The following is a 24291-nucleotide window of genomic DNA, read 5'->3' on the forward strand; positions in this document are numbered from 1 at the left end:
CACCCCGCTCCGGTAGTGGCCACAGGACGCACGGTCCCGGGACAGGCGTGGGCCTCCCGCCCCTGCCTGAACCCTGCCCCGCGGAGGAGGAATCAGGCCACCGGTCTTGCTGCACGTGGCATCCCAGTGCACAACCGCCAACCCAAGTCCGTGACCCTGCCGCCTCCCTCCCCCAACCACTCCTCCCTCTTTAACAAAAAGCTAGGGGTCCAGAAGTCCCCAAGGAGACCTGCCTGGCCCCCAAGCTCCACACAAAGCTTCCAAGCCGTTCATGGCCAATGGCAACTGGTGTCGTGAGTCCTTTCCAGGGACATTCACCACTTCGCCTCCTGCTGGACCGAAACTGATGTGAAGCGACTCTTTCACGTCACAGAAAGGACCTCCTCGACCTCCTCTAGTCTCCAGAGACACCGGAGATCAGCGATACTTTCCAGATCTGGGACCACAGGCCCCCACCCCATACGAAGTCGTAGGCACGCCTCCAGGGTCTTCGATGGCCACGAGCCCAGTTTAGACGGTGGGCCCAGGGGAGAAAAGCAAGGCAATCATGAGGCAGGTTGTGAGGGTCGGGGCGGGGGGTGCGTTACACTAGGTACAGTCAGACCGAGGAACAGGAGGAGAAAGATCCAGAATGGAAAAAGGAGAGCACACGAAAAAGCAGGAGAGGGGTTAGGGCGAGCAGTGTCCGTCAGACTGAATGTTTTATTTCAACAGACATCCCTGGTTTAAAATTAAAAAAAGAAAAAAAAAAAAAAACCAAGATGGAGGGAGGGGTTCACCATTTCATCACACCCACGAGGGAGCAAAACTCCCATCCAAGGACTCGGAGCCCCGTCTGAAGCTTCACCGCTCGAGTCTTTGCTCCAAGACAGAGAGGAGCTGAGTTCTCTAACTTCTGTTAAGAAAAATCTATCAAACGTGTTCATCCTCGCGGAGGCGAGGGCTGGGTCCCCAGGGAAGGAGGCCCTGGACTTGGAGGCAGCGGGGGTCCCGGAGGTGAGGCCGTGGCGCCGGGCTGCAGGAGGTCCCGGGGGCAGTCGGGTCCGGAGCCCTAGAACCCGTACTTGGCTTGGGTCTGCCGGCGGCTCAGCTTGTTCTCGGACCAGGCGTTTTTCAGCTCCAGCTCCCGCTCCTTGGCCTACGGCGAGAGACACGGGCGGGGGCGTCAGCCTGGGGTGACAGACTTCTCCCCTGGCCTCTGTGAGCTTCCCGCACCAGCCCCCTTCCCCCCCGGAACACGTACGGGAAGTAGCAAATCCCCTGCCAGACTGTTTTCTCTGACTCAGGTCGAAGGGGAGACCCCGGGAAAGCAAAAAGCTAACGGGGTTTAAGCAAAGACTCAAGGATCCCTGGCCCCGGGCGCCCAGCTGGCTCAGTCGGCGGACAGTGCAACTCGACCTCGGGGTCCTAAGTGTGAGCTCCATGTGCGGTGTGGACATGACTTAAAAAATCTTTACACGGGCCCCTGGGTGGCTCAGTTGCTTAAGCGTCCGACTCCTGATTTCGGCTCAGGTCATGATCTCACGCTTCATGAGTTGGAGCCCTTCATCAGGCTCTGGGCTGACAGTGTGGAGCCTACCTGGGATTCTCCCTTTCCCTGCCTCTCTCCCTCCCTCTCTCGCCGCCCCTCCGCTGCTCGTGCATGCCCTCTGTCTCTCAAATAAATAAACATTCAAAAAGTAATAATAAATACATAAAATCTTTACAAAAACAGAACAGAAGCATCCTGGTCCTACACCTGCTGGAATTAAAACCGAATCTCTCCAGTGGAAACCGGACAGAGGTGAGCTGGAACTTGCATCTCAAAGGAGGACATCAGATGCCTCGGATGCCCGACCAGCCAAGCGGCAGAGGACAGTGGCAAAGATGTGCACAGGGCCACACGGGACACCAACAAGCGACAGCTATGTCTCGAGATGGGAGTGTCGCTGCTGTGCTGCACACAGTGGATGTGGAACCCTAGAAATTCACACCCCTTTCAAGCACAAACTGAAGCTGTGAAATACAGACTGGAAGGCACCAGAGTTGTGACTTTCCTCTGCTGACCTCAACGCCACACTTGGGGACCCTACAGGCACCACCTGAGAAGGGGGGCTCGCCAACCCCACCCCGCCAGAGTTAGCTGGTATCTGCCCACCTCCCCTTGGTTAAGGGGCGGAGGTGAAGAGTTAGGGTTTAGGGACACCTGGGTGCCTCAGCAGGTGAGCACTGGACTCTTGATCTTGGCTCAGGTCACGATCTCACCCTTCGTGAGTTCAAGCCCCGCCCCTTCGGACTCTGCGCTGACGCTGACGCTGCAGAGCCTGCTTGGGATTCTCTCTGCCCCTCCCCCACTCGCGCTCTCTCTCAAAATAAATAAACATTTAAAAAAAAAAAAAAGGGTTTGGGCTTAAAAGAAAACCCTACGCTCGAATCCTTTCCCTACAAATAACAAGTCAGGATAAGGACACAGGGGAGTCCCTGAAAAGGAAGGTGAACCATTGACAAGAACAGCAAAAGCAGATTTCCCCCTGAAATCACCAGGCAGCAATGTGTCCCCAGGGAAAGGGCCAGAACAGCACGTTCCCATCTGGGTCTCAGACAGCGTTCGGCGCAGGAGGTCTCCAAAAGATGTCTGCTTAATGATTAAATAAGTGAGAGTTGCTGGGTCCTATCAGGTAAGTGACATTCTAATTCCAGAAGACATGTTTGGATTATCTGCGATTTTTAATCACTTGTGTTGTTTCCTGCCACAGAAGCGGGGACTACAAAACCAACATCCTTATCAGGTGGATGTTCTGTTAAAAGCTGGCGAACCCTGGGGCGCCTGGGTGGCTCAGTCGGTTAAACGTCCAACTTTGGCTCAGGTCATGATCTCACGGTCCCTGAGTTCGAGCCCCGCGTCGGGCTCTGTGCTGACAGCTCGGAGCCTGGAGCCTGTTTCAGATTCTGTGACTCCCTCTCTCTCTGCCCCTCCCCTGTTCATGCTCTGTCTCTCTCTGTCTCAAAAAATAAATAAACGTTAAAAAAAAAAAAGCTGGCGAACCCATTTTTTCTTTAGATTCTTAAATCCCTAGATAGATAAACTCGCCATTTATTTCTGATAAACTTGCCATGTAATAGAACCGTAGGAGAAACCACTTTGCTGCCCTCCGCGTGCATGTCTGGGTGTCTGAATCTCCACCTAGTTTACTCGCAAGCCCCTGGCACTTGAGGCTGAAGGGAAGTGGGAAGTGACAGGCGCCAGGCGCGAGGCGGGGTGGGGTGGTAGGTGATTCTGAAGGACACATCCCCCCCTAGTGGCCACATGGAGAACGGACCCTGGGAAGCTGGTGCCTGGCACCTGGCCTTGCAGCCCATGGGGCGGTGAAGGGGCCTCAGGCCCGCAGTCAAGGGGTCTCAGCCGGCTGTCCCTGGGGTCTCGGGGGACGCTCTCACCTGATGGATCAGGTACGTGATCTGGTGCTTCCGCCGCTGCTGGCCCGTTGGCTGCTCCCCTTTCTTCTGCAAGGGAAGAAAACACACTCGTTAAGCCACAGGAAGAAAAGGAGAAGTACCACACGTGCCCAGATGGTGCAAGGCTGGGGCTTAGAAACCAAGTACTTGGCCTAAAACCTGGGGGAGAAAAGTCAGCTTGGAGCTGTTTTTAGGTCTATGCGCTCACAAAACGGTTTTTATTAAAACCATTATGCCAAAAACCCAGGCTAAGAAGATCTGCCTGAAATAGCCTGCTAATATCTCTGCTGGACTGGAGATGCTTTGAGGTCAGGATTGCGTCTTCTGTTTCTTTGGTAACCCTACCCCACCCCACCCCACCCCCAGCAACAAGCACAGGGCTCTGCCCACAGTGGGCACTTGAAGCTGGCTGTATTACGTGTGGTGATTCTACAACAGTTCGTGTTCCAGGGCCTGGGTGACCTCCCTCCCTCTCGTAATCCTGCCCGTCTCCGCCTCAGCCCTCCCTGTCTCTGTCCCTTTCTCCCCGGCAGGCCAGCCACCCAGCCTGCTCCTACCTACAGCTTCCCTAGCTCTCCCATCCCCAGCCCCTAGCTGAAAGCCCGCCCCCGCCCCCCCCTCCCCGGCGTGTGCCTCCCCAGAGACCCTGGAATCGGAATTTTCACCACCACCCACCTCTCCCCAGCCTTCCAGCCTCCACCCGTAACTACAGCCAAGCCCTAACCAAGCTCTGAAGCAAAAGCTTTACTGTCCAAGTCTATACTGGTCTGGGCTTTTTCATCCTACGGTTTTCCCGCCCCACCAGTGCCGCCTCAGACCAGAAGCATCCTATCAGCCCCACCCAGCCCCCAACACTCCTCTCTGGAGGGTCCTCGGCAACCCCCCATCACTCATCAACTCTCTCCCGGCTGTGCCGTAAAGCCCTCGAGGACACGAACCGTAGCTTTCTCTTCTTTTTAAACAGTCGAGCTGTAACACCATGAGGCGGTGCAAAGAAAGTTAAGGACCCAAGCAGCAGCAAACCCCCAATTCCTGGCTGCTGTGGGACACCATTTAACGTCACCATCAAAGCCAATAAGCACGACGCACTCGCTGGCCACGGTGGACGCCACCCACGGCGGCGTCACACGGAACAGTGATGCTTCCTGACCCGGTTAGGAGAGCACGCTCCCCCCAGTGGTTTTTCCAGGAAACACGGATGGCTCTGTGCTGATCTAACCACAGCCCTCTGCTCTGTCCTGTATGACCGCCAGCATTCGGTGAAAACAAACGGCCAGGGCTCAGATGGCCATCTGTGGCCACAGAACAGAGCGGAGAGAGTGGGAGGGAGAAGGGGAGAAGATGCCCGACCTTGGCCTTGCTGGTGCTGGGCTTGAATCCAGGGCTTCCCCACATTCCGCCCCCCGTGGCAGGCTCATAAATGTCCATGTTTGCTGTGCTCAGCTACTAGGTGGAGAGGGGTCCCTCACGCTGACTGAAGAAAACTAGCACAGGAAGGCAGGCGTGTGGTGTGGGAAGCGTGGGGAATAAACACCCGAAAAGCCCCCAGCTGGCGACAATAGGTAACAGCAAAAAAGGAGAGGGGAGGGGGTGCATACTCAGAACCGAAGCCCCCAGGACTCTGCTGTTCCGTCCACACCTCAAAGATGTGCTGAGCCAGGCCCCAGCCTGGCAGGGTGGAGGTGGGAAGTGACAGAGGGAGAGGGCAGGGCAGCTGCGGGTCCTGTCCCGCCGGGGAGACAGCCACAACGCATCAAAGCTCTTCCCGAGTCGCCCGGTCTCAGTGACAAGACTCCACCCCCCAGACAGAAAGCAAAGTGCCGCAAAGTTCTGGAAGGCGGAGGCTGCATCCATGAGGCTCGGCACAGGCTCCAGTCCCGCGGGTGGCAGGCATCTGTGAAAGGTGCTCGGGGGTAACCATCGGGTGTGGGGTCGGGACAGGAGCAGGCCCAGATTCTGCTCTGGGCACCCCCCACCCCCAAGTTAGCCATGCAACAGACCCTTCCCACTTACTTTGCTGAATGACTTCATGGTTTTCTCTTCTGTCAACGACTTGGTCATCCACTGCTGAGCCCCACTGAGCTGGTCGTCACCTTTGATCTCCACAAAGTTGACTTCCTCCCTCCCTCGGTTCCTCTTGCCCTGTAGCCGCTTAAACTGGAAAAGGAGACAGAGAGCAGCAGTGGGGGATCTGGGTGAGAGATCGGGGACTCACTAGAAACCCAGAATTTATGGAATCATCTTACAACCATCCCCCCGCCCCCCGCGATACCCACGGCGGCTGTCACACTGTGCAATGATGCTTCCCGACCCAGTTAGGAGAACACAATTAAGTGTCCTTAACTCCCCACTGTGCGATACCCCCTTTCACCCCCCACCTACCAAACTCGTCCGATGCCCAATGAAAGGCTGCTGCTCAGACGTTCTCCTGCCCTCAGGGAAAAGGAGGCCAAGGCGGTACCCCCAAACATGAGCGAGTACAGGGGCGGGGGATCACTGCTGGGAACATGTGCTCAAACTATGCGTAAGTTCAATGTACCGAGAAGGACTGCATACAATTTTCAGATTAAGAATTCAGAGTAGGGGCGCCTGGGTGGCTGGGTCGGTCAAGCGTCCGACTTCAGCTCAGGTCATGATCTCACAAGTTCGTGGGTTTGAGCCCCACACCGGGCTCTGTGCTGACGGCTCGGAGCCTAGAGCCTGCTTTGGATTCTGTGTCTCCCTCTCCCTCTGTCCCTCCCCTGCTTGCACTCACCTTTCGCTCTCGCTCTCGCTCTCACTCTCAAAAATAAATAAACATTAAAAAAAAAAATTCAGGGTAAAAAAAAAAAATCTAGGATTCTTCCTCTAAAAATTGGTTTTTACACGTGTGTTCCTTCTCATTGGTTTGGCATCACGAAGTCAGCAGACTCCACACCAGAGTGGACCTCAGAAGCGGAGCTGGGAGAGAGGGAGCCTGGCAAGATTTCTAGGAGACTGCCGCTCTCTCTTGCCCTCCTCACCAAAAGGGCAGGTCACACCAACGTCGCCCGGACTCGTGTGGGTGAGGGGACTCTAACTGAAACACTCAGAGACCTGAGTGCAGGCCAGGCCCAGCTCTCAGCGTCACTGGTGAGGTCTCCTCCGAGGGACTCTACCTGCAGGAAGGGAACTCTCGCCCCTGGATGAGCTCTCTGCTGCCTCCCAGGCTGAGGACAAAAAGGGCCCAACTATGGACCGTGTCAAGGATACACCTGCAGGGGACACAGTGACAGTAGGAAGAAGCATGCGGAGGGGTGGACACCTTTCTGTGAAGAGGCGAGAGGCGGTTATTTTTCCTAAGAGCCTGAATGCGAAAAGAGCACACCCCTACTTCCCCAGCCCCCTCCTGACAGGCTGAGACCTCCCTACGGAGAGAACAAGATTTCCCGTCCGGAACACAGCCTGACGGGACCCGGGTTTTCTCTCTCCTTGTGCTGAGGTGAGGGAGCCCAGCGGCAGGGGAACCAGGCGTGTGAACACAGGAGTCATTTACTGTGGCTGCTGTCCTCTCCCCAAATCCATCGTCCCCTTCACCTTTAACATGAAGGAGCCCAACATTCTGGCATATTACCACCCAACTGGATAAAAGACTATCCCACCCCTGGGCTCCCCCTGAAGCCACATGTGGTCACGTGACCAGACTCTAGTCAACGAGACAGAAATGGAAGCGCTGGTAGGAACTCTGGGGAGATTCTGGGGAGGTCTCCCCAAAGGAGAAGAAGATACTCTTCCTCGGTCTCTCCACCTGCCGCAGAACAGCGGCCGCAATGCAGGCGAGAGAGCGGCAGCCTCGGCCACCACCACCGACCAGAGGCACAAAGGCCACAACGTAGGGACAGCAGAGGAATCATCACAAGGCGCCCGGATCCCCAACAACCATGCAGGGCTGCCTCCGGCCTTCTTTGAGGAAGAAAAAAGTTAACTTCTCTGATGTAAGCCACTGCACTTTGGAGTTTCTGCCACAGCGAATCCTAACTGAATATAGTTAAAAAAAAAACAAAACCAAACAAAAAAACCCACACCTAGTGCAGAGCCCAATGCAGGGCCTGAACTCTCGACCCTGAGATCAAGACCTGGGCAAAATTCCACCACAGGGGTGCCTGGGTGGCTCAGTCAGTTGGGAGTCCGGCTTTGGTTCACGTCATGATCTCGCGGTGTGTTGAGTTCGAGCTCGCGTCAGGCTCTGTGCGGACACCTCGGAGCCTGGAACCTGCTTCGGGTTCTGTGTCTCCCTCTCTCTCTGCCCCTCCCCCGCTCACACTCTGTCTCTTCCTGTCTCTCAAAAATTAATAAACGTTAAAGACCTGAGCTGAGACCAAGAGTCAGATGATCAAACAACTGAGCTATCCAGGCCCCCCTCCCCAAAAGGTTTCTTTACTTTTCGATTTGAAACCTGGCGTCCATGGGTCAAAGATGGTCACCCGTGCTTTATTCACTTACTGCTTCGTCATCGATGAAGGAGGCGTCTGGGGCAATTTCCTGGGGGGGGACCAGGGCCGGGTCCTGTGCAGGATAGTAGCCACCACTGTAATAATCCTGCAATCGAGAGAGGGAAAAAACACACCAACTGAGGGACACAGCGGACAGGGGACAAGGTCTGGAGCAGAGCAAACCCTCACCAAGTGGCAGCCGAGGCACCCGCACCACAGGCCCCTCAAGCAGCCCAGGTAAAGGCGTGCGTCCCGAGGACCCATCCGTAACTCAGAACACTCTCTGTAGCTTCTCCGATCGGCACCGTCCAGGTGGCTATAGCTCAGGGAAGGGGGACAAGAAACAGGCATTCTCTCCTGCTTCGGTTGCTCCCCTCTCCCTCGGTTGCTCCCCAGGGTGAATCCCAACCCTCACGCCACAGTGCCCTCAGCGCCACACCTCCTGCCCACGAGATGGAGACACACTCGGCTGTGAGCAGGGGAGAGGTGTGAGGGCACACCGTTCCCGCTCCTTGTCTTCATTTTGGGCCTGTGGACCCAAGGACGCTGCCTGCAACGGGGAGGGAGGGTGCAGATCTCTGATATGAAATAAATCGCCACACACCTGAAACTAGCATAACATCCATCGCGTCAACTATAGTTCTTTTCTTCTTTTCTTTTTTTTTTAGGGAGTGCGGGAGAGGCAAAGGGAGAGGGAGAGAGGGTCTTAAGCAGGCTGCACACGCAGCACAGAGCCCGACGAAGGGCTCCATCTCACATCCGTGAGATGATGCCCTGAGCAGAAATCAAGAGACACTCAACCGGCCTCTGAGCCATCCAGGCGCCCCTCAACTATACTTCAATAAAAACCTAAGATACAATAAATGGCTTTCAGACTGGTACGGAATTTACAAAGCCGGGAACAAGCCAAGGTGTGTGTTCCCGGGCACTCGGCTCAGGAATCTGATGACCGCCCTGGAGCTGAGCCGTCGGATGCTGTTGCGGTCCCGGAGGAAGAGGGGTGCAGGCAGGACGAGCCCCCAGGAGGCCAGCCAGGTGGCCCTCGGGCTGAGAAGCGGCTTCCTCCCGGCCCATGCTTTCTCCCAATTCTTCCACTTTTGCCCAAAACTCCAAAAAATGCCCCTTTAAGAACATTCATTTTATAGTGAACTAAATGGAAAGTAAGGTTTAACACTGACCGAATAAAACACGTAAGAATCCAGAGTGATCAGAGCACGATTTTCTATGAAAGCATTCACAGTAAGATACGTGTGACTGCAGGGTCCCGAGTGCACGTTACATGTTTTCACGTGCACGGACTCCCTAGGTGCAGTTTATAAATAAATACAGAATGCCTGGTTGTTGTTCCTTTAAATGGCTTTGGTTGTTGTTGTGTTTTGTTTTGTTTTGTTTTGTTTGGCTAAACAGGTCAGAACACTGGCGAGTCCCTGAGCCCCTGGAGCCCTCTCCACCCAGGACTGTGACGCCGGGAAAGTCTTTCCTAAACCCACTCACCTGGCCTCCCATATCCTCTGACGCCACTCACAACAAAGCTAAGCAGCTCTTCCAAATGGCAATGGGATAAAAAGTTATCCCAACTCTTTCCTGGGCATTTGCTCTGGCCCGGGCACCATGCCACGCCGATGGGCTTGTCTCAGCATCGCTACGAGGCCACTGCTGTTACCCACCCCTCGTACAGCTGAGGAATCTGCCCGGACTCACACAGCTTGGGATTCCAAGCCCAACCCCTCCCCCCCCCCTCAGACCCCACTGTCTGTCATAGCACAAATTACGGTCCCCTGGCTCCCTGGGACAGGGGCTCCCATCCTTTCACCTTCCTGTGGCTCCTGCCTTCCCCCCTCTTCCCTTCTGTGTTCAACTCTCCAGATCCCCTTCCCCCTCAGCCCCTCCTCTCCTTCCTTCCTGCTCTCAGTGCACCCCTCCAGTTCACTCAGCCTCACCATCCACACCAGCGGGTCTTGGATCTCCCGCCTTCTCCCTACACCTCTCGCCAGCTCCTACGGGGCTGGTTTCCAGAACAAACGTATCAGTTATGTACTTCTCCCTGTCAGACTTCAAGACGGGCCCTTTTTCAGAACAAAGGTGGTATGCTTTGAGGCCGGAGATATACAGGAAAATCAAGGCGCCGGAAAACATTAATTCAGCCAAAGCGAAACCACAGAGGCCGTAGGACCGGCTCCGAGCTCTCCGTGACCTCCACGCTCCAACGCGCCCTGGCCCGCCCTCCGGACCACCTACCCACCTGATAATAAGCACCAGCGGCATTGGCATCGCCATATGTGGAAAACTGGTTGTAGCCGTAGTCATCCCCAGGCTTAGGCATCCAAGGGGCCCCACTTGAGCCCGCTGCCATCTTGAATTCGAGGGGGGCATTGGCTGCGTCGTCCTGGAAGGCCGGCTCCGGTTCCGTGCCCGGAGGCAGCTCTTCAGGGACGGCAGGGAGGGGGTAAGGGTATGGCTCAACTCCAGGCGGCTCAGCCTTGTCAGGGAGGGAGAAAAAGTTCTCGGGGGCTACTTCCTCATCACTGTCGTCCTCCTCCTGCGTGATCTGCTTCGTCACCTGTAGGGCAGCACTCTTGGCGGCAGCCTTGATGGCAGAGGGTGACGGAGTGGTGGTTGTGGTGCCCACGACAGAGGCGAGGGAAGAGGGCTTGGTCTTAGAAGCCTGTCTGGAGGGCTTAGCGTCAGAGGAGCCATCCGCGGGCTTCCGGGAGGAGGCATGGGGCAGGGGCAGCCTGCCAGTCTCTTTCACAGGCAGGTTTTTAGGCTGGGGAAGCAAGGCAGACAGGCCAGCGCCCTCGCCGGATCCCTGGTGAGCACAGGTTCGGGGAAGGAGGGAAAAAACGTGCCAAGTGAGATCTGGTGATACACGTTATCAACACCAAGAACAAGAGGCACAGATAGGCGCTCCGGCCTCAAATCTCATCGGCCCCTGCTTCCTTCTCAACTCTGCCCGCTGCCTCGCTGGGGGATCCCATCTGCCTCCTGCCTCAGGCCCCTCTGCTGGCTGCTTCTCCCAGGGAAGACATCACCCCTGTTCTCCTCGGCCTCACACCAACCCGGCTCCGCTGCCCTGTGCCCCAGAGCCTTCCCTGAGTCTGTGGCTTTTGGTGACTACGATGCTTTTAATCCCACATCATCCCTTCTTCCCAGAAAGCCCAGGGCTCTCTCCAGCTGATCGCTCCACCTCTCTCCAGGGCTTGAAGGTTCTTCTTAACATAGGAACTCCCTGCTTCCCTGGGATTGCTACTCAAAGTCAAGAACAAGGCTCTGTCCAAAAGACCTTCACTCCTGTTGCCCAAAGTCCTCTCCTCTGCCCAAGGAAAGCCCTATACGTGTGGCATATTCAGCTTATGCCAGAGTCGAACATTTAACTTCTCAATCTGTAAGCTAAATGACTCAGCCCGTCCTAAGTTCCTACTGCACGGAAAAATCTCTCCGATTCTCCTTTCTGTATGCCACGGGGCTAGCCTGGCCTAACTGGAGGGCCGAGGGAGGTGTCAGTCTAAAAAAGGAGAATAGAACAAGGCCACCATGCCCCTGTCCTGGAGGACCAGTATACTTCAGCCCCTCGGCCAAGCAACGCCCAGAGCAAGTGAAGAAAGGCTGGTGAGTCAGGCAGGCAGAACAGTTCATCTGGCCAGTGGGCTCCTCCCCCTGCTGTGTGTCCACAGCTCTGGAACATTCCAGCCAGGCGGACCGCAGAGACTCACGCACGTAGGGAGCGGGCCCAGGTGCCATGTGGTTCGCATGCTCAGGCTACCTTGAAGCGTCTGACTTCTCAGATGGAATCTGGGGTCACAGCCACACCCCTGTGCAGCACTGGGTCCCCACCCCGCCCGACAGCTGAGCCAGTGTCCCGCCAGCCCCTCCGCCAGCTGGGAGGCTGCTCTGTGCTCCGGAGGCCCTCTGAGCCAGTGCCCCCGTGACTCAGGCTGCCCTTACCCACCCCCTCCAGGAAGCCACCCTGGTAACGGAGAACCGGCCTCCAGCAGCCTCAGCTCCCAGTTTTGGCCGCGACTCCTCTTCCGTCACCCCCCCCACACAGGGCCAGGACGTCACTCTCCCCTCCACATGACTGCGCCCGGAGAGCTCCCAGCAGTGGAGGTGACATCTTAGCAGAGTCAGGGGAAGGGGCAGCTCTGGCGTCACACGCCTGAGTCACGACATACTCTGACAAAGGCAGGACCGCTTTTGCTTTGTTTTTCCTGAGACATACGACCCACAAGATCAGAGAGCACGTGAGTCCCTGAGCGGCGAGTGGAGCGGGAAGAAACTCCCGGGGGCCGGAATAAAGGCACCGGGACAGGGGAAAACAGGGCAAACGGCCGAGAGATCAGCTCCCGGCACCGTCTGGCTGAGGACTTCCGGTCTCAGGCCTGGAGCAGGAGCCAAGCGCAGCAGGGAAGGGCTGGGACTCCACGGTCAGACCCAGAGTCTGACCCCCGCCCGCGGGCAAGCTCCTTCGTGGTTTCCACCAGTGGAATACGGGGGTGATGACAACGCCACGACCGCGGCGCTACCTTGAGAGCGAAATTGACTAAAGGCTGGTAAAGCACCGAGAGCTGTGCCTGGCACGGCTGAAGTATTTACTTTCCAGGTTAAAGATGAGGCGGGAGGATAACTGCACAACACACACGTTCCTAACATCGTTCTGCCCGCTCCGTTCACCCTTCCTAAACCTTCCTTTCAGCGGAAATGTAGGCACCCACTGGTTTCCGCCTCCCTGCCACTGGCTGCCCCCAGCAGGGGTGACCCCACCAGGCCAGCACCGAGCAACGGCGAGGGGAGGGCACACGGCACGAGGGCCGGTGGCTCCGAGAACAACCAAACCACACGGAGGGAGCTGGTCCTCAAATGCTTGCGTCTGCCCTACGTGTGATGTGGAAACACGTCCCGGGCGTCGTGACTCTCTTTCGGGAGGCAATACGGGAAGAGAAATGGCTTCTGCCGGGTCACAAAGCTTACCTGAAGGACAGTTTTCTTCTTGGAGGGCTCATCTTCCTCGGAATCTGACTAAGAAAAAAAGAAACGGAATAAGGCCTTCTCGCGTGAGGGCGGTGGAGGAAACACCCGCATCCAGCGAGGTCCGGACAAGGGCGGCCCAGGGGTCTGTGCGGTTGCAGGGGAAGCGCCCGAGAGCTCCCTCCCTGCTCTCGAACCGCCTCACAGCGAAGGGGTGTGTGGTGACTTCCCCAGGGCGCTCGTTCTGCCCCGGGTCCTGCGGCCCAGGCTCCTTGGCATCAATTTCTATTCCTTTAAAGTAAAAGCATTTCCTCCCATTTAGACCTGGTGGAAAGAAAAGGCTACACCCATTTTTCTCCTAATAAATCTGTCTGCTGGAAGACGGATGGATGTGGCCCACCATCTCCCCCAGTCTCAGCTGCCCTTCTTTTTTTTTTTTTTTTTTTAATTTTATTTTTTAATATATGAAATTTACTGTCAAATTGGTTTACAGCTGCCCTTCTGAAACCGCTCACGCAGACAACATAACCACATGGCCGGGCAACTCCGGTGGGAGTTAAGTGGGGTGTTAACTACTCTCTGTGCAGCATTAAAGGTCAAAGCCATTGAAAAAATCCATTCCCTCTGCAAGTATGATCTACCGTCTGCCAGACAGAGTTGCCCGCGTCCAAGAGGAAGGTGAGCAAATGGGGACGGTGAGCGCTGGGGGCAACACAGGAGGAGGCCATTTGTGTCACCCTCTGGCTCACCGGGGCTGTCCCTAACACAAGCTCTCACACTGGAAGCTACCTGACCTTGTAGCTCAGTACCAGATCCTGAACATCGCCAATGATCAAAAAGGTGCAAGCCTATGATTTTTAAAAGTTATTCCCCTAGGGGGCGCCTGCGGGCTCAGGCGATGGAGAGACCGACCTCGGCTCGGGTCAGGATCTGGCGGTTCAGGAGGTGAAGCGCCCAGGGGGGCTCTGGGCTGACAGCTGGGAGCCCGGAGCCTGCTTCGGGTTCTGTGTCTCCCTCTCTCTCTGCCCCTCCCCACTCGCACTCTGTCTCTCTCTTTCTCTCCAAAGTGAATAAAAGCATTAAGAATAATTACAAATAGGGGCGCCTGGGTGGCGCAGTCGGTTGAGCGTCCGACTTCAGCCAGGTCACGATCTCGCGGTCCGTGAGTTCGAGCCCCGCGTCAGGCTCTGGGCTGATGGCTCAGAGCCTGGAGCCTGTTTCCGATTCTGTGTCTCCCTCTCTCTCTGCCCCTCCCCCGTTCATGCTCTGTCTCTCTCTGTCCCAAAAATAAAAATAAAAAACGTTGAAAAAAAATTTTTTTAAAAAAAAAGAATAATTACAAATAAATACACAGGTAAGCAAGTAAGTAAGTAAATCCCGGGACGCCTGGGTGGCTCAGTCAGTTGAGTGATTCTTGATTTAGGGTCAGGTCACGATCCCAGAGTCATGGGATGCGCGACGAGTGTGGAGCCTCCTTGAGAGTCTCTCCCCACCGCCCCCCCCAACTTGCACACACTCTCTCCCTCTCTGTAAAATAAAAAATAATAACGCTAAAGCATTTTTAAAAATTAAGAATAAATAACAAGTGAATTCTCAAGCCAAGAACCTTAAAAGCTGCCATTTGTTCCCAGGGCCTGCTTCGGGCGTCTGCGCATAAAGGGGGTCGGGCAGGTCTCAGACGCGTCCATGTGCAAGACGCTGCAAGAACTCAAACGCTCTGCTGGAATCTCTCGGGCCACAAGTCCCTCCCCCGGCTCATCGGTACAAGGACCTCCCAGCGACTGAGAATCTACTCTATGCAATCCACAGGGCACGTATCGACGGATGTCCCGACGGCCGCCCCAGGCTGGGTGACGGGAAGACGATGCTCATCCGCTCTGCCCACGGGCACGGGGCAGGGCCTGGAGCAGGCAGAGTCCTGTCCCCTGTTCCCCAGACCAGTCCCCCCGGTGTGCCTCAAAGATTTTGTGTGTGTGTGCTGTGCCACGGAAGAAGTCCCCGTCCTCAAGGAACTCACAATCCAGTAAGAGTGACAAGCGTCACGTAACAAGGCAGGAAAACACAAAGGGCGTCAAGTGTGGTTCAAACACCCCCTCAACGAATCTGCTGGTCCTACGTTCGTCTCTCCTCCATGTGGGGCCTCACCGTACCGCCCAGTCCCTGCACCTGTACCAGTATGTTACAAAACCCGTAAGGGGAGTCTGTCTGGGGGGCAGGGGGACAGGGGAAGAGGTGGCAGAGGGCAGGACAGTCATCTTAGGTGGCAGTCAACTCACGACGCTTCACTCGTCCTTCCAGTAACACTTCCCGGCAGGCCCTGTCATCTCAGTTTTGAGGGGGAGGGAAGGCAGGCCCGGAGAGGTCAAGTACCAGCTGGGTCACGGCGGAACCAAGGGCCGGAACCATTCAGCTCGCGCGTCCCCGCAGAGACACCGTGCCAAGTTGTCCCCTGCTGGCCCGGGCCCGAGATCCGCCCTGACCAGGCCCCTCAAGACCCCACACGACGCAGACGGGCGCACACGGCACCAAATCAGAACTACAAGTGTGAGTCTCGGCTGTGCCATTTATTTGCGGCCCCCAAGCCTGTGGAAAATAGCACACGCACATATCACAACGACGCGCTAAAGACCGCACGAGCTGTCTAGCCATGGAAACGTACATAAACGAAAGTTCTTGGCAGAGTTTGAGGACTCTCATTCTCTCCGGCCTGCCAAGACATCAAACTCAACCAAAAAAAAAAAAAAAAAAAAAAAAAAAAAGCAAATAAACAAAGCATTAAGCCCCAAACACCTAAACATCTTGACCCGTTCTCTCTGTTCCAAACTCCCATTGCCTCAGAGGCCCCTGACCATCCCCTGGCCTCGTAACCACAGAGACACGTCCCCTCCCTGGCAGGGCACGTGGGGAACCACCTCACTACCGGGCACAGACAGTTTTCGTGACGTCTGGAGGCCCAGTTAAATACACAGGTAAGCAAGCAGACTGGAGGCCTAGTTAGGCAATTAGGTTCAAGTGCAACAATGTGAGAATGAACAGGTTTTGTCCAAGTCTCAGATGATTACGTTTATAAAACTGTACAAACATATTATATTTTTAATTTTTATTTTAACATTTATTTTTGAGACAGAGAGAGACAGAGCATGAACAGGGGAGGGTCAGAGAGAGGGAGACACAGAATCTGAAACACGCTCCAGGCTCTGAGCTGTCAGCCCAGAGCCTGACGCGGGGCTCGAACACACGAACCTCGAGATCATGACCCGAGCAGAGAAGTCGGCCGATTAACCGACGGAGCCACCCAGGCGCCCCTATTGTTGTTTTTTTTTAACATTTAGTTTTGAAAAAGAAAGACAGAAAGACAGTGTGAATGGGAGAGGGCCAGAGAGGGAGACCCAGAATCCCAAGCACGCTTTGCGCTGACGCGGGGCTCAAACTCAAACACCGTGAGATCATCACCTGAGCCGAGGTCAAGAGTCGGATATGCTTCACCGACTGAGCCACCCAGACGGCCCCATAACATCTGTCACTTTAACCGCTGTGTGCACTCGGTAGCATTAAGTGCGTTCAGTGTTGTACAACCGTCACCACTATTTCTGGAACTTTCCATCATCCCAAACAGAGAGTCTGTACCTGGTAAACAATACCTCCCCTTGCCCGCTCGCTGCACTCCAGCCCCAGGGACCCTCCACTCTCCTGTCCCCTGGGCTCTGCACACTGTGGGCGTTTCACGTGGCTGGGATCACATGGCACGTCCCCCGCTGTGGCTGGCTTGTTCCTCTTAGCATAACGCCTTCCAAGGCCATCCACGCTGCACACATGTCAGAGTTTCCTTCCTTTTTAAGGCTCAATGACACGTGTGGCATGGACATGCCGTGCTGCTGTCCACTTGTGGACACCTGGGCTGCGGGCGCCTTCCGGCCGTGGAGAAGAGCGTTGCCACGGACATGGGCGTGCGTGTGGGAGTCCTGCTCTCGGCTCTTTTCACCAAGGAATGAAACTGCCGGATCACAGGGGCGCCGGGCCGGCTCAGTCGGGGGAGCCATGCGACTCGATCTCGGGGTCATGAGTTCAAGCCCCATGTTGGGTGTAGAGCTTACTTAAGAAGAAACTTAAAGAATAAAATTAAAAAAAAAAAAAAAAAGAGGGGCACCTGGGTGGCTCAGTCGGTTGAGCGTCCGACTTCAGCTCAGGTCATGATCTCGCGGTCTGTGAGTTCAAGCCCCGCATCGGGCTCTGTGCTGACAGCTCAGAGCCTGAGGCCTGTTTCAGATTCTGTGTCTCCCTCTCTCTGACCCTCCCCCTCTCGTGCTCTGTCTCTGAATAATAAATAAATGGAAGGAAGGAAGGAAGAAAGAGGAAGGAAGGAAGGAAGGAAGGAAGGAAGGAAGGAAGGAAGGAAGGAAGGAAGAAAGAAAGAAAGGAAGAAAGAAACAAAGAAAGAAAAAGAAAGAAAGAAGGAAGGAAGGAAGGAAGGAAGGAAGGAAGGAAGGAAGGAAGAAAGAAAAAGAAAGAAAGAAAGAAAGAAAGAAAGAAAGAAAGAAAGAAAGAAAGAAGGAAGGAAGGAAGGAAAAAGAAAGAAAGGAAGGAAGGAAGGAAGGAAGGAAGGAAGGAAGGAAGGAAGGAAGGAAGAAAGAAAGAAAGAAAGAAAAAGAAAGAAAGAAAGAAAGAAAGAAAGAAAGAAAGAAAGAAAGAAAGAAGGAAGGAAGGAAGGAAAGAAGGAAAAAGAAAGGAAGGAAGGAAGGAAGGAAGGAAGGAAGGAAGAAAGAAAGAAAGAAAGAAAGAAAGAAAGAAAGAAAGAAAAAGAAAGAAGGAAGGAAGGAAGGAAGGAAGGAAGGAAGGAAGGAAGGAAGGAAGGAAGGAAGAAAGAAAGAAAGAAAGAAAGAAAGAAAGAAAGAAAGAAAGAAAGAAAGAAAGAAAGAAAGAAAAGAAACTGCTAGACTGCGGAGTAATTCCAAGTGACCTGAGGAACTGCCACACTTTTCCACAGGAGTAGATCAAACGAAGGCCATAGAGTCAGCTCCTAGAGAGCAGCAATCAGCCAGTGGTGACCCGGGCAGGGCTGGGCCATCAGACCCAGAGAGGGCGACGTTCCAGGCGCCACGGAACCTCGGGCTGGGCCAGGGCAGGCCCTCCTGGGTCTTAGAGGCGCAAACTGCTTGCGCCTCTGAAGGAGAAAGGAATGGACATCTTGGCCTCACAAGAGCCTGAGCCTCCACGGCCACCACTGTCCTCTCCGCTCCAGCTGCCAAGAGTGACAAGACGCACGCACGGAGACTGCAGAGCAAAACGGAAACAGACATTTTCCATTAGGCCGGCCCAGTGGGATCTGCTCATCTACCAGAGCGGTTCTCTTATCTTCCCGGGCTCGGGCTCTGGCACACGCCCGCTCCAAAAGGCCATCTCGAGCTGCCAGGGCCAGGAGCCAGGGAGGAAAGAAGGGCCCAGGCCCCGACCCCCCCAGGCTCCAAACCCGAATCGCCACCATACTCCTCGCGGCTTTATCCCAATTAGCCTGACTCATCAGCCGGTTTCCGTCTTTGGTCTCCTGGTCTTCTGCGGACAGGTGCCCTCCGGTCAGAGCAACGTTCCCTTTCGCCTGCCTCTCCCCTGCAGCACCCTCACCGCACTGCCTCTCCCCTGCCACATCCTCACCACACTGCCTCTCCCCTGCCTCACCCTCACCGCGCTACCTCCCCCCTGCCGTACCCTCACCGCGCTGCCTCTCCCCTGCCACATCCTCACCACGCTGCCTCTCCCCTGCTGCACCCTCACCATGCTGCCTCTCCCCTGCAGCACCCTCACCACGTTGCCTCCCCCCTGCAGCACCTTTATCGCATTGCCTCTCCCCTACAGCACCCTCACCACACTGCCTCTCCCCTGCCACACCCTCACCGTGCTGCTTCTCCCCTACAGCACCCTCACCGTGTTGCCTCTCCCCTGCCACATCCTCACTGTGCAGTCTCTCCCCTGCCGTACCCTCACCGCGCTGCCTCTCCCCTACAGCAAGCACCCTCATCGTGTTGCCTCTCCCTTACAGCACCCTCACCGCACTGCCTCCCCCCTACAGCACCCTCACCGTGTTGCCTCTCCCCTGCCTCACCCTCACCACGCTGCCTCTCCCCTGCCACATCCTCACCACACTGCCTCTCCCCTGCCTCACCCTCACCGCGCTACCTCTCCCCTGCCATACCCTCACCACGCTGCCTCTCCCCTGCCACATCCTCACCACACTGCCTCTCCCCTGCCTCACCCTCACCGCGCTGCCTCTCCCCTGCCGTACCCTCACTGCGCTGCCTCCCCCCACAGCACCCTCACCGCGTTGCCTCTCCCCTGCCACATCCTCACCGTGCTGCCTCTCCCCTGCCTCACCCTCACCACGCTGCCTCTCCCCTGCCTCACCCTCACCATGCTGCCTCTCCCCTGCCACATCCTCACTGTGCAGTCTCTCCCCTGCCGTACCCTCACCGCGCTGCCTCTCCCCTACAGCAAGCACCCTCATCGTGTTGCCTCCCCCCTACAGCACCCTCACTGCGCGGCCTCTCCCCTACAGCACCCTCACCGTGTTGCCTCTCCCCACCGCACCCTCACGTGCTGCCTGTACAACTGTGCTTGTCCATGGCTCTTCTCTCTCCCCAACAGGCACTGCTTCAGAACAAAACACCCCTGGACTCAACCCTGCCACTCCCAAACTGTGACTTGAAACAGATCACCTCTGTTCTCTAAACTCCTGTTTCCTCACCTGTAGACCACGGATGCAACCGCCCAGGCAGTGTCAGCCACTCAGCGGGTGTCCCAGAAGGGTCTGTGCCCCTTCCCGCTCCACCTCTACTGAGGGCTGAAACTCAGCTAAACCTGCTGCCGTCAACTCTTTACTTGGTTAACAGAAATGACCAAAATTAGTGAAGTCTGCCTCTCACACCCTCCAATTTTCCACTATCTGGGTAAACGATCTGGAAGTATAAGTAATCCTAACCCAGATAAGCCTCAAATTTGCTTGCTCTAAAATGCATGTTATAGGACACAAAACTTTTTCTTTTATTTTTTTTAAATTTTTTAAATGTTTATTTATTTTTGAGAGTGAGAGAGAAAGAGACAGAGTGCAAGCAGGGGAGGGGCAGAGAGAGGGAGACACAGAATCCCAAGCAGGCTCCGGGCTCCGAACTGTCAGCACTGAGCCCGTTGTGGGGCTCGAACTCATGAACCTTGAGATCATGACCCATCGCGTAGACTGAGCCACCCAGGTGCCCCAAGGACAGAAAACTCTTACAGCAGACTCACTTTGCTAATTTTGACATTTTGTATCCTAATTTTAGAAGTCTGAGTCCATGAAATCAACAATCGTCCAGCCCAATGCGGTGGGGGGGGTGGGGTTAGCTCGGGTGGAGTAAGGAGAGGAGAAGGGAAAAGGAAATGACCATCTGTTCCGTGGGTCGTTCCCAGTCCCGCATGTAAACCGAAGGCTGACTGAATGTGACCTCGCGTCGCACCTGGACAGACTTGGGCGCTGCCCCGCCCCGACTGCAGCTGACTGATGAGCCGACCCACATCAGACCGACCGTATTCTCTCTCCTGGAACACCAGGACCGGGACTAAGAACGCGGCTCCATCTGGACTGATCACTAAAGAGAAATAAAACAGGAGAAGGGGTGGGGGTGGGGCGGCCATCTTTCATCGGCAGCAAAGGTCAAGCAGCAGAGGAAACTGATCTGCAGCCAAAGAAGCAGGAATCAAACACGCAAAGACCTCCGACTTCTGACTCCAGGCCCTTTCCCCGGGCACCTCGGGACATTCATTATTCAACCTGGCTTGAGGTGGTTTCTGATCCTTGCAACCAACTAAATCCAGCTAACCCCCAATCTGCTCTGTATTCCCTAAATAAATGGCACCACTCCCCTCCCGCTGCCTGAGCTAAAAGGCAGGGGTCAACCTTGAATCCTGGCCCTCACCTAGGCCGTCCCATCGACCGCCCAGACGGCCCAGACGCTCTACCTCCTCCACAGCCCTGCGGCCTGCAGCTCTCCCCAGGCCCGCGCCCGGGTGCCCGGGCCATCACCCCCTGCCCCACCGTGCCTGCCGGCCTTGCTCCCCCAGGTCTTAGCCGCTGTGCAACCAGAGAATTCTTGCTCGGCCCGTAAGGGCGCCTCACTACCCCAGGGTCACCTACGAAGGCCTTTCCGTGGTGCCCAGAGGCCACATCCCCTGGCCTCAGCACCCCCACGTCCCCGCATCCAGCTCCAGAGCTTAACTCAGTCCAGGTGCCCTGGAAGCATGGTCTCTCTCGCCGCTAAGCTCCCCGCCACATCCTGCCCCTCCGCCTGACGTGCTCCTCCCCGCGGCACCCGCTTTCTCCGGCTCCCTCTGCTCACGTATCTCATCTCTGTGCAGACATCTCCTCCCTCTGGCAGCCTCCCCAGCCTCTAGACCGCATTAGCACCCACTAGGTATGTTCCCACGGCCCCAGCTCCACCGTGGCTCTTCTCCGACTTGACCTGAAATCTATCTCCTCGTCCGCCTCCTCCAGAAGCTCCTTGTGGGCAGAGCCTATCACGTTCACTGCTGTACTCCGAGCTGCTGGCACAGAGAAGCAGGCTAGGATCGATCGAACGAACGACAGAACGAACCAACCAACGAACGAGAGTTCAGAGTTCATTGCTGCTACTTCAACTCCAAACCCTAAAGGGAAGTCACTTAAGAAAATGTTTATTTATTTTTCCAAACGTGCCCCGTGAGCCTACTAAGTGCAAGACGCACAGCTTAGAACCGGAGGAGCACGACCCTAAAGCCAGCAGCCGCCCTCAGCTGACCATCCTGTGCTCTTGGGGACCTTTCCGCAGGAACCATGCGCTCAGAGACCGCCAGCACCAGATCAAGCTGAAGGAAGGTAGGAAACTGAAGGGGGAGGAAACTCTGGCTTTATTTGAATGATCCCAGTCTCGAGTCTCCTTCACCTTGGGGCATTCGGGAACTTTGGGAACTTCGAGAATCACACTGACAAAGGAGGGACGGGGCGGGGAGTCCCCCACCTCAGCCAGACCGAATGGAAGACTCTACAACCTTTAGCGGCAACTTGTTCTGATGCTGCCTCCCCAGACCTGCAAATGAACTCTCCGCTGTCACAGTGGAGGGAGGCAGGCTGCCTCAAAGTGCCTCCTCCCCCCAGACATCAGAGGTAAACTAGGCGGGGAACGCGGCGAAGCGGAGAAGAGAGAGTGCGGAACAAATGAACCCGTTCTCTTCGGTCTTGTTCAGGGACTTCCCTGCGCTCGAGGCAAAACCAAGACCAAAGTTACACTGGAGACAGAAGGCTGTTTGGGATCCTGGACTTGGAAACAACAGACTCGGGGCAGAGAAAGGGTGAAGTAACGTGGAAGAGAGTTTGGAACGAGACGTGAGGAAGATCCTGGAGCCTCCTTTTCGCGAACAGTCCACATTCATTCACGTGTATTCACTCAGGGAACATCCAGGCAGCAGTCCGCACACCCCGGGCACTGTTTCGACCGCGAGGGATACGGCACGAATCAACAGGGCCTGCCTTCGGGGGGCTTGTACGGCTGGCGGAGAAAAAGGAAGGGAAAGGGTGAGGGATAAGAGGCTGCAGTTCATGCAGGTGGGCCAGAAAGCCCTCCTGAGAAGCCGGCTTCCAAAGGAGCCGACGGGAGAACAAAACGCCATCTGGGGTTAGAGGACGAGGGGCCAGCAAGTGCAAGGAATGGGGGACGGCCCCCAGCCAGAGCTGGAAGCCTGCAGGGCAGGAAGAGCCAAAATGAGCTTCTCCCAGAGGGCTACCAAAGGTGAGCGCAAGACTGACCGGTTCGCTTTTCAGGAGCCAGAGAGGAAAGACCTCGGCATAACCCTAAGCCCCTGCCCGCCCACAGGCTTCACGTCTCCTTTATTCCCAAAGCACTCGCTCCAGAACAGGCCTTCTATTTGCTGTTCCAACTTGGCAGCTTCTTCTAGAAATAGAACCCAAGCATCCTACCTCCCCTAGGCTTAGCGGTACCTAAACGGGGAAACTGAGGCACCGGCCTGGAAGTGACAGACCCAGCTCTTCACCTCCACTCTGTCCTTTTCCAGGTAAGATCTTACCTGCCGGACACCTGTTACCTCCCAGAGCTCTGCAGCAGTTGAAAGGGGAAGAAGGGGAAGGACAAACCCTCCCCTTCTTCCCTAACTCCCCTCAAGAGCAGAACTCGGGATGCCTGTTCTTTTCGTCCAGGCCCTAATGGTTTTAGATGCAAGGGGGAAAAGTTGCTCCCGAATGTGCAGGCAAGGGCTCAGCTCAGGAATCCTGCCTCCTGTCACTTCTTCAGGTGGCAGGTCGTAAGCCGTTCTCCGGATAAGACAAGTACCACACGGCCTGGGCTGAAGACACAACAGGGGAGCAGAAGCAGGCGCGCCGGGGCCCGGGACCGCCAGTGCCGGGGGACGGGACGTGGCCCTTCCGCAGGCGGGTCCGGACCCGCGAAACCCGCGTGGACAAACAGCGAAGTTGACAAACTCAGCTCAGTGAATCGCAGCGTGGCAGGAACGCAGCGGTCCGCGGCCAACGGAGGCACGCACAGGAGGCAGCCCCGGAACCTCCCAGGTCCCTGGTCCGGCGGGGCCCAAACCCGAGCCGAGGGGCAGTGCGGGGGCGCCCTCCCCGGATACTCACATCCCCCTTACGCAGCTCCGGCGCCGCGATCTTCACGGGCTCTGTCCGCTTCTTTGGCTTGGGAAGGCCCAGGGGGGGCCCGGCACCGCCCACGGAGGGCGGCAGGCCGAGGCCGGGGCCCCGGGGCGAGGGCAGCCCCAATCCCAGCCCCTCCCCAACTCCCGCCGCCTCGGCCGGGCTCACGCCTGGGGGTGGGGGGAAGCCCCCCAGGCCGAAGGGCAAGGGCGGAGGCGGCTGGAGCCGGGGGTCTCCGGCGGGAGGGGGCAGCAGCAGCGGCGGGGGGAAAGCTGGGGCCAGCATCTGGGGGGGCGGAGGCAGCAGGGCCGGGCCCTTGGGTGCGGGGAGAGAAGCGAACAGGCCCCCTAAAGCGGGCCCAGATGGAGGGGCCGCCGCCTCCTCCTCCTCCGGCTCCGGCTCAGCCTCATCCGGCTCACTCTCATCGCTGCTGGCGTAAGCAACCAGCGACATGGCGCCTCCCGCCTTTGGGGCGCCCTTGCCGGCAGACGAGGCCTACTTGAGACCGGGGATGTCCGGGGGCCTAGTGGGCCCCGCCACTGGGCGGGGCGGGGCACCGAAAAGCCCGCCTTCTCCGTACTCTGGGGCTAGGCCCGGCAGGAGCCCATGGCCACGGTAGATTTCCACCGAGCAAGGCTTCCCTCTTCACTTAAGCTCCCAGTCCCGGGCAACTACACACAGCTAATGGCCGCCGAGTCACTCCGCCTCCTCCTCGTCTCACCAATATAGAAACTACAACTCCCAGAGGACACTTTGGCCACAACTCCATTCTCC

The 24291-nt window shown here is 56.4% G+C and overlaps 1 protein-coding gene across 1 annotated transcript; it reads right to left on the reverse strand.

Moving 5' to 3' along the window:
* Positions 1 to 682: 682 nt before the first annotated feature.
* On the reverse strand, positions 683 to 24247 carry PRCC (proline rich mitotic checkpoint control factor). Its single transcript, XM_058702399.1, has 7 exons — positions 23503 to 24247; positions 12855 to 12902; positions 10129 to 10695; positions 7897 to 7992; positions 5449 to 5592; positions 3418 to 3483; positions 683 to 1138 (listed from the first exon to the last, which is right to left on the reverse strand). Exons 1-7 carry the CDS (start codon positions 23968 to 23970, stop codon positions 1052 to 1054), a joined length of 1476 nt encoding a protein of 491 aa, XP_058558382.1. The 5' UTR covers positions 23971 to 24247; the 3' UTR covers positions 683 to 1051.
* Positions 24248 to 24291: the final 44 nt, after the last annotated feature.

The sequence above is a fragment of the Neofelis nebulosa genome, chromosome 15 (genome assembly GCF_028018385.1).
Source record: "Neofelis nebulosa isolate mNeoNeb1 chromosome 15, mNeoNeb1.pri, whole genome shotgun sequence".
NCBI classification, from domain to species: Eukaryota; Metazoa; Chordata; class Mammalia; order Carnivora; family Felidae; genus Neofelis; species Neofelis nebulosa.

What these genes read in the sequence shown, in the direction of transcription:
- PRCC (XM_058702399.1), bottom strand. Translation starts at nt 23,970, where the DNA reads ATGTCGCTGGTTGCTTACGCCAGCAGCGATGAGAGTGAGCCGGATGAG. An exon ending in CCGCTGGTGCTTATTATCAG is followed by an intron (nt 7,993 to 10,128) that starts GTGGGTAGGTGG and finishes TCTCGATTGCAG; the next exon opens with GATTATTACAGTGGTGGCTA. An exon ending in CCTTCATCGATGACGAAGCA is followed by an intron (nt 5,593 to 7,896) that starts GTAAGTGAATAA and finishes CTCCTTTTCCAG; the next exon opens with TTTAAGCGGCTACAGGGCAA.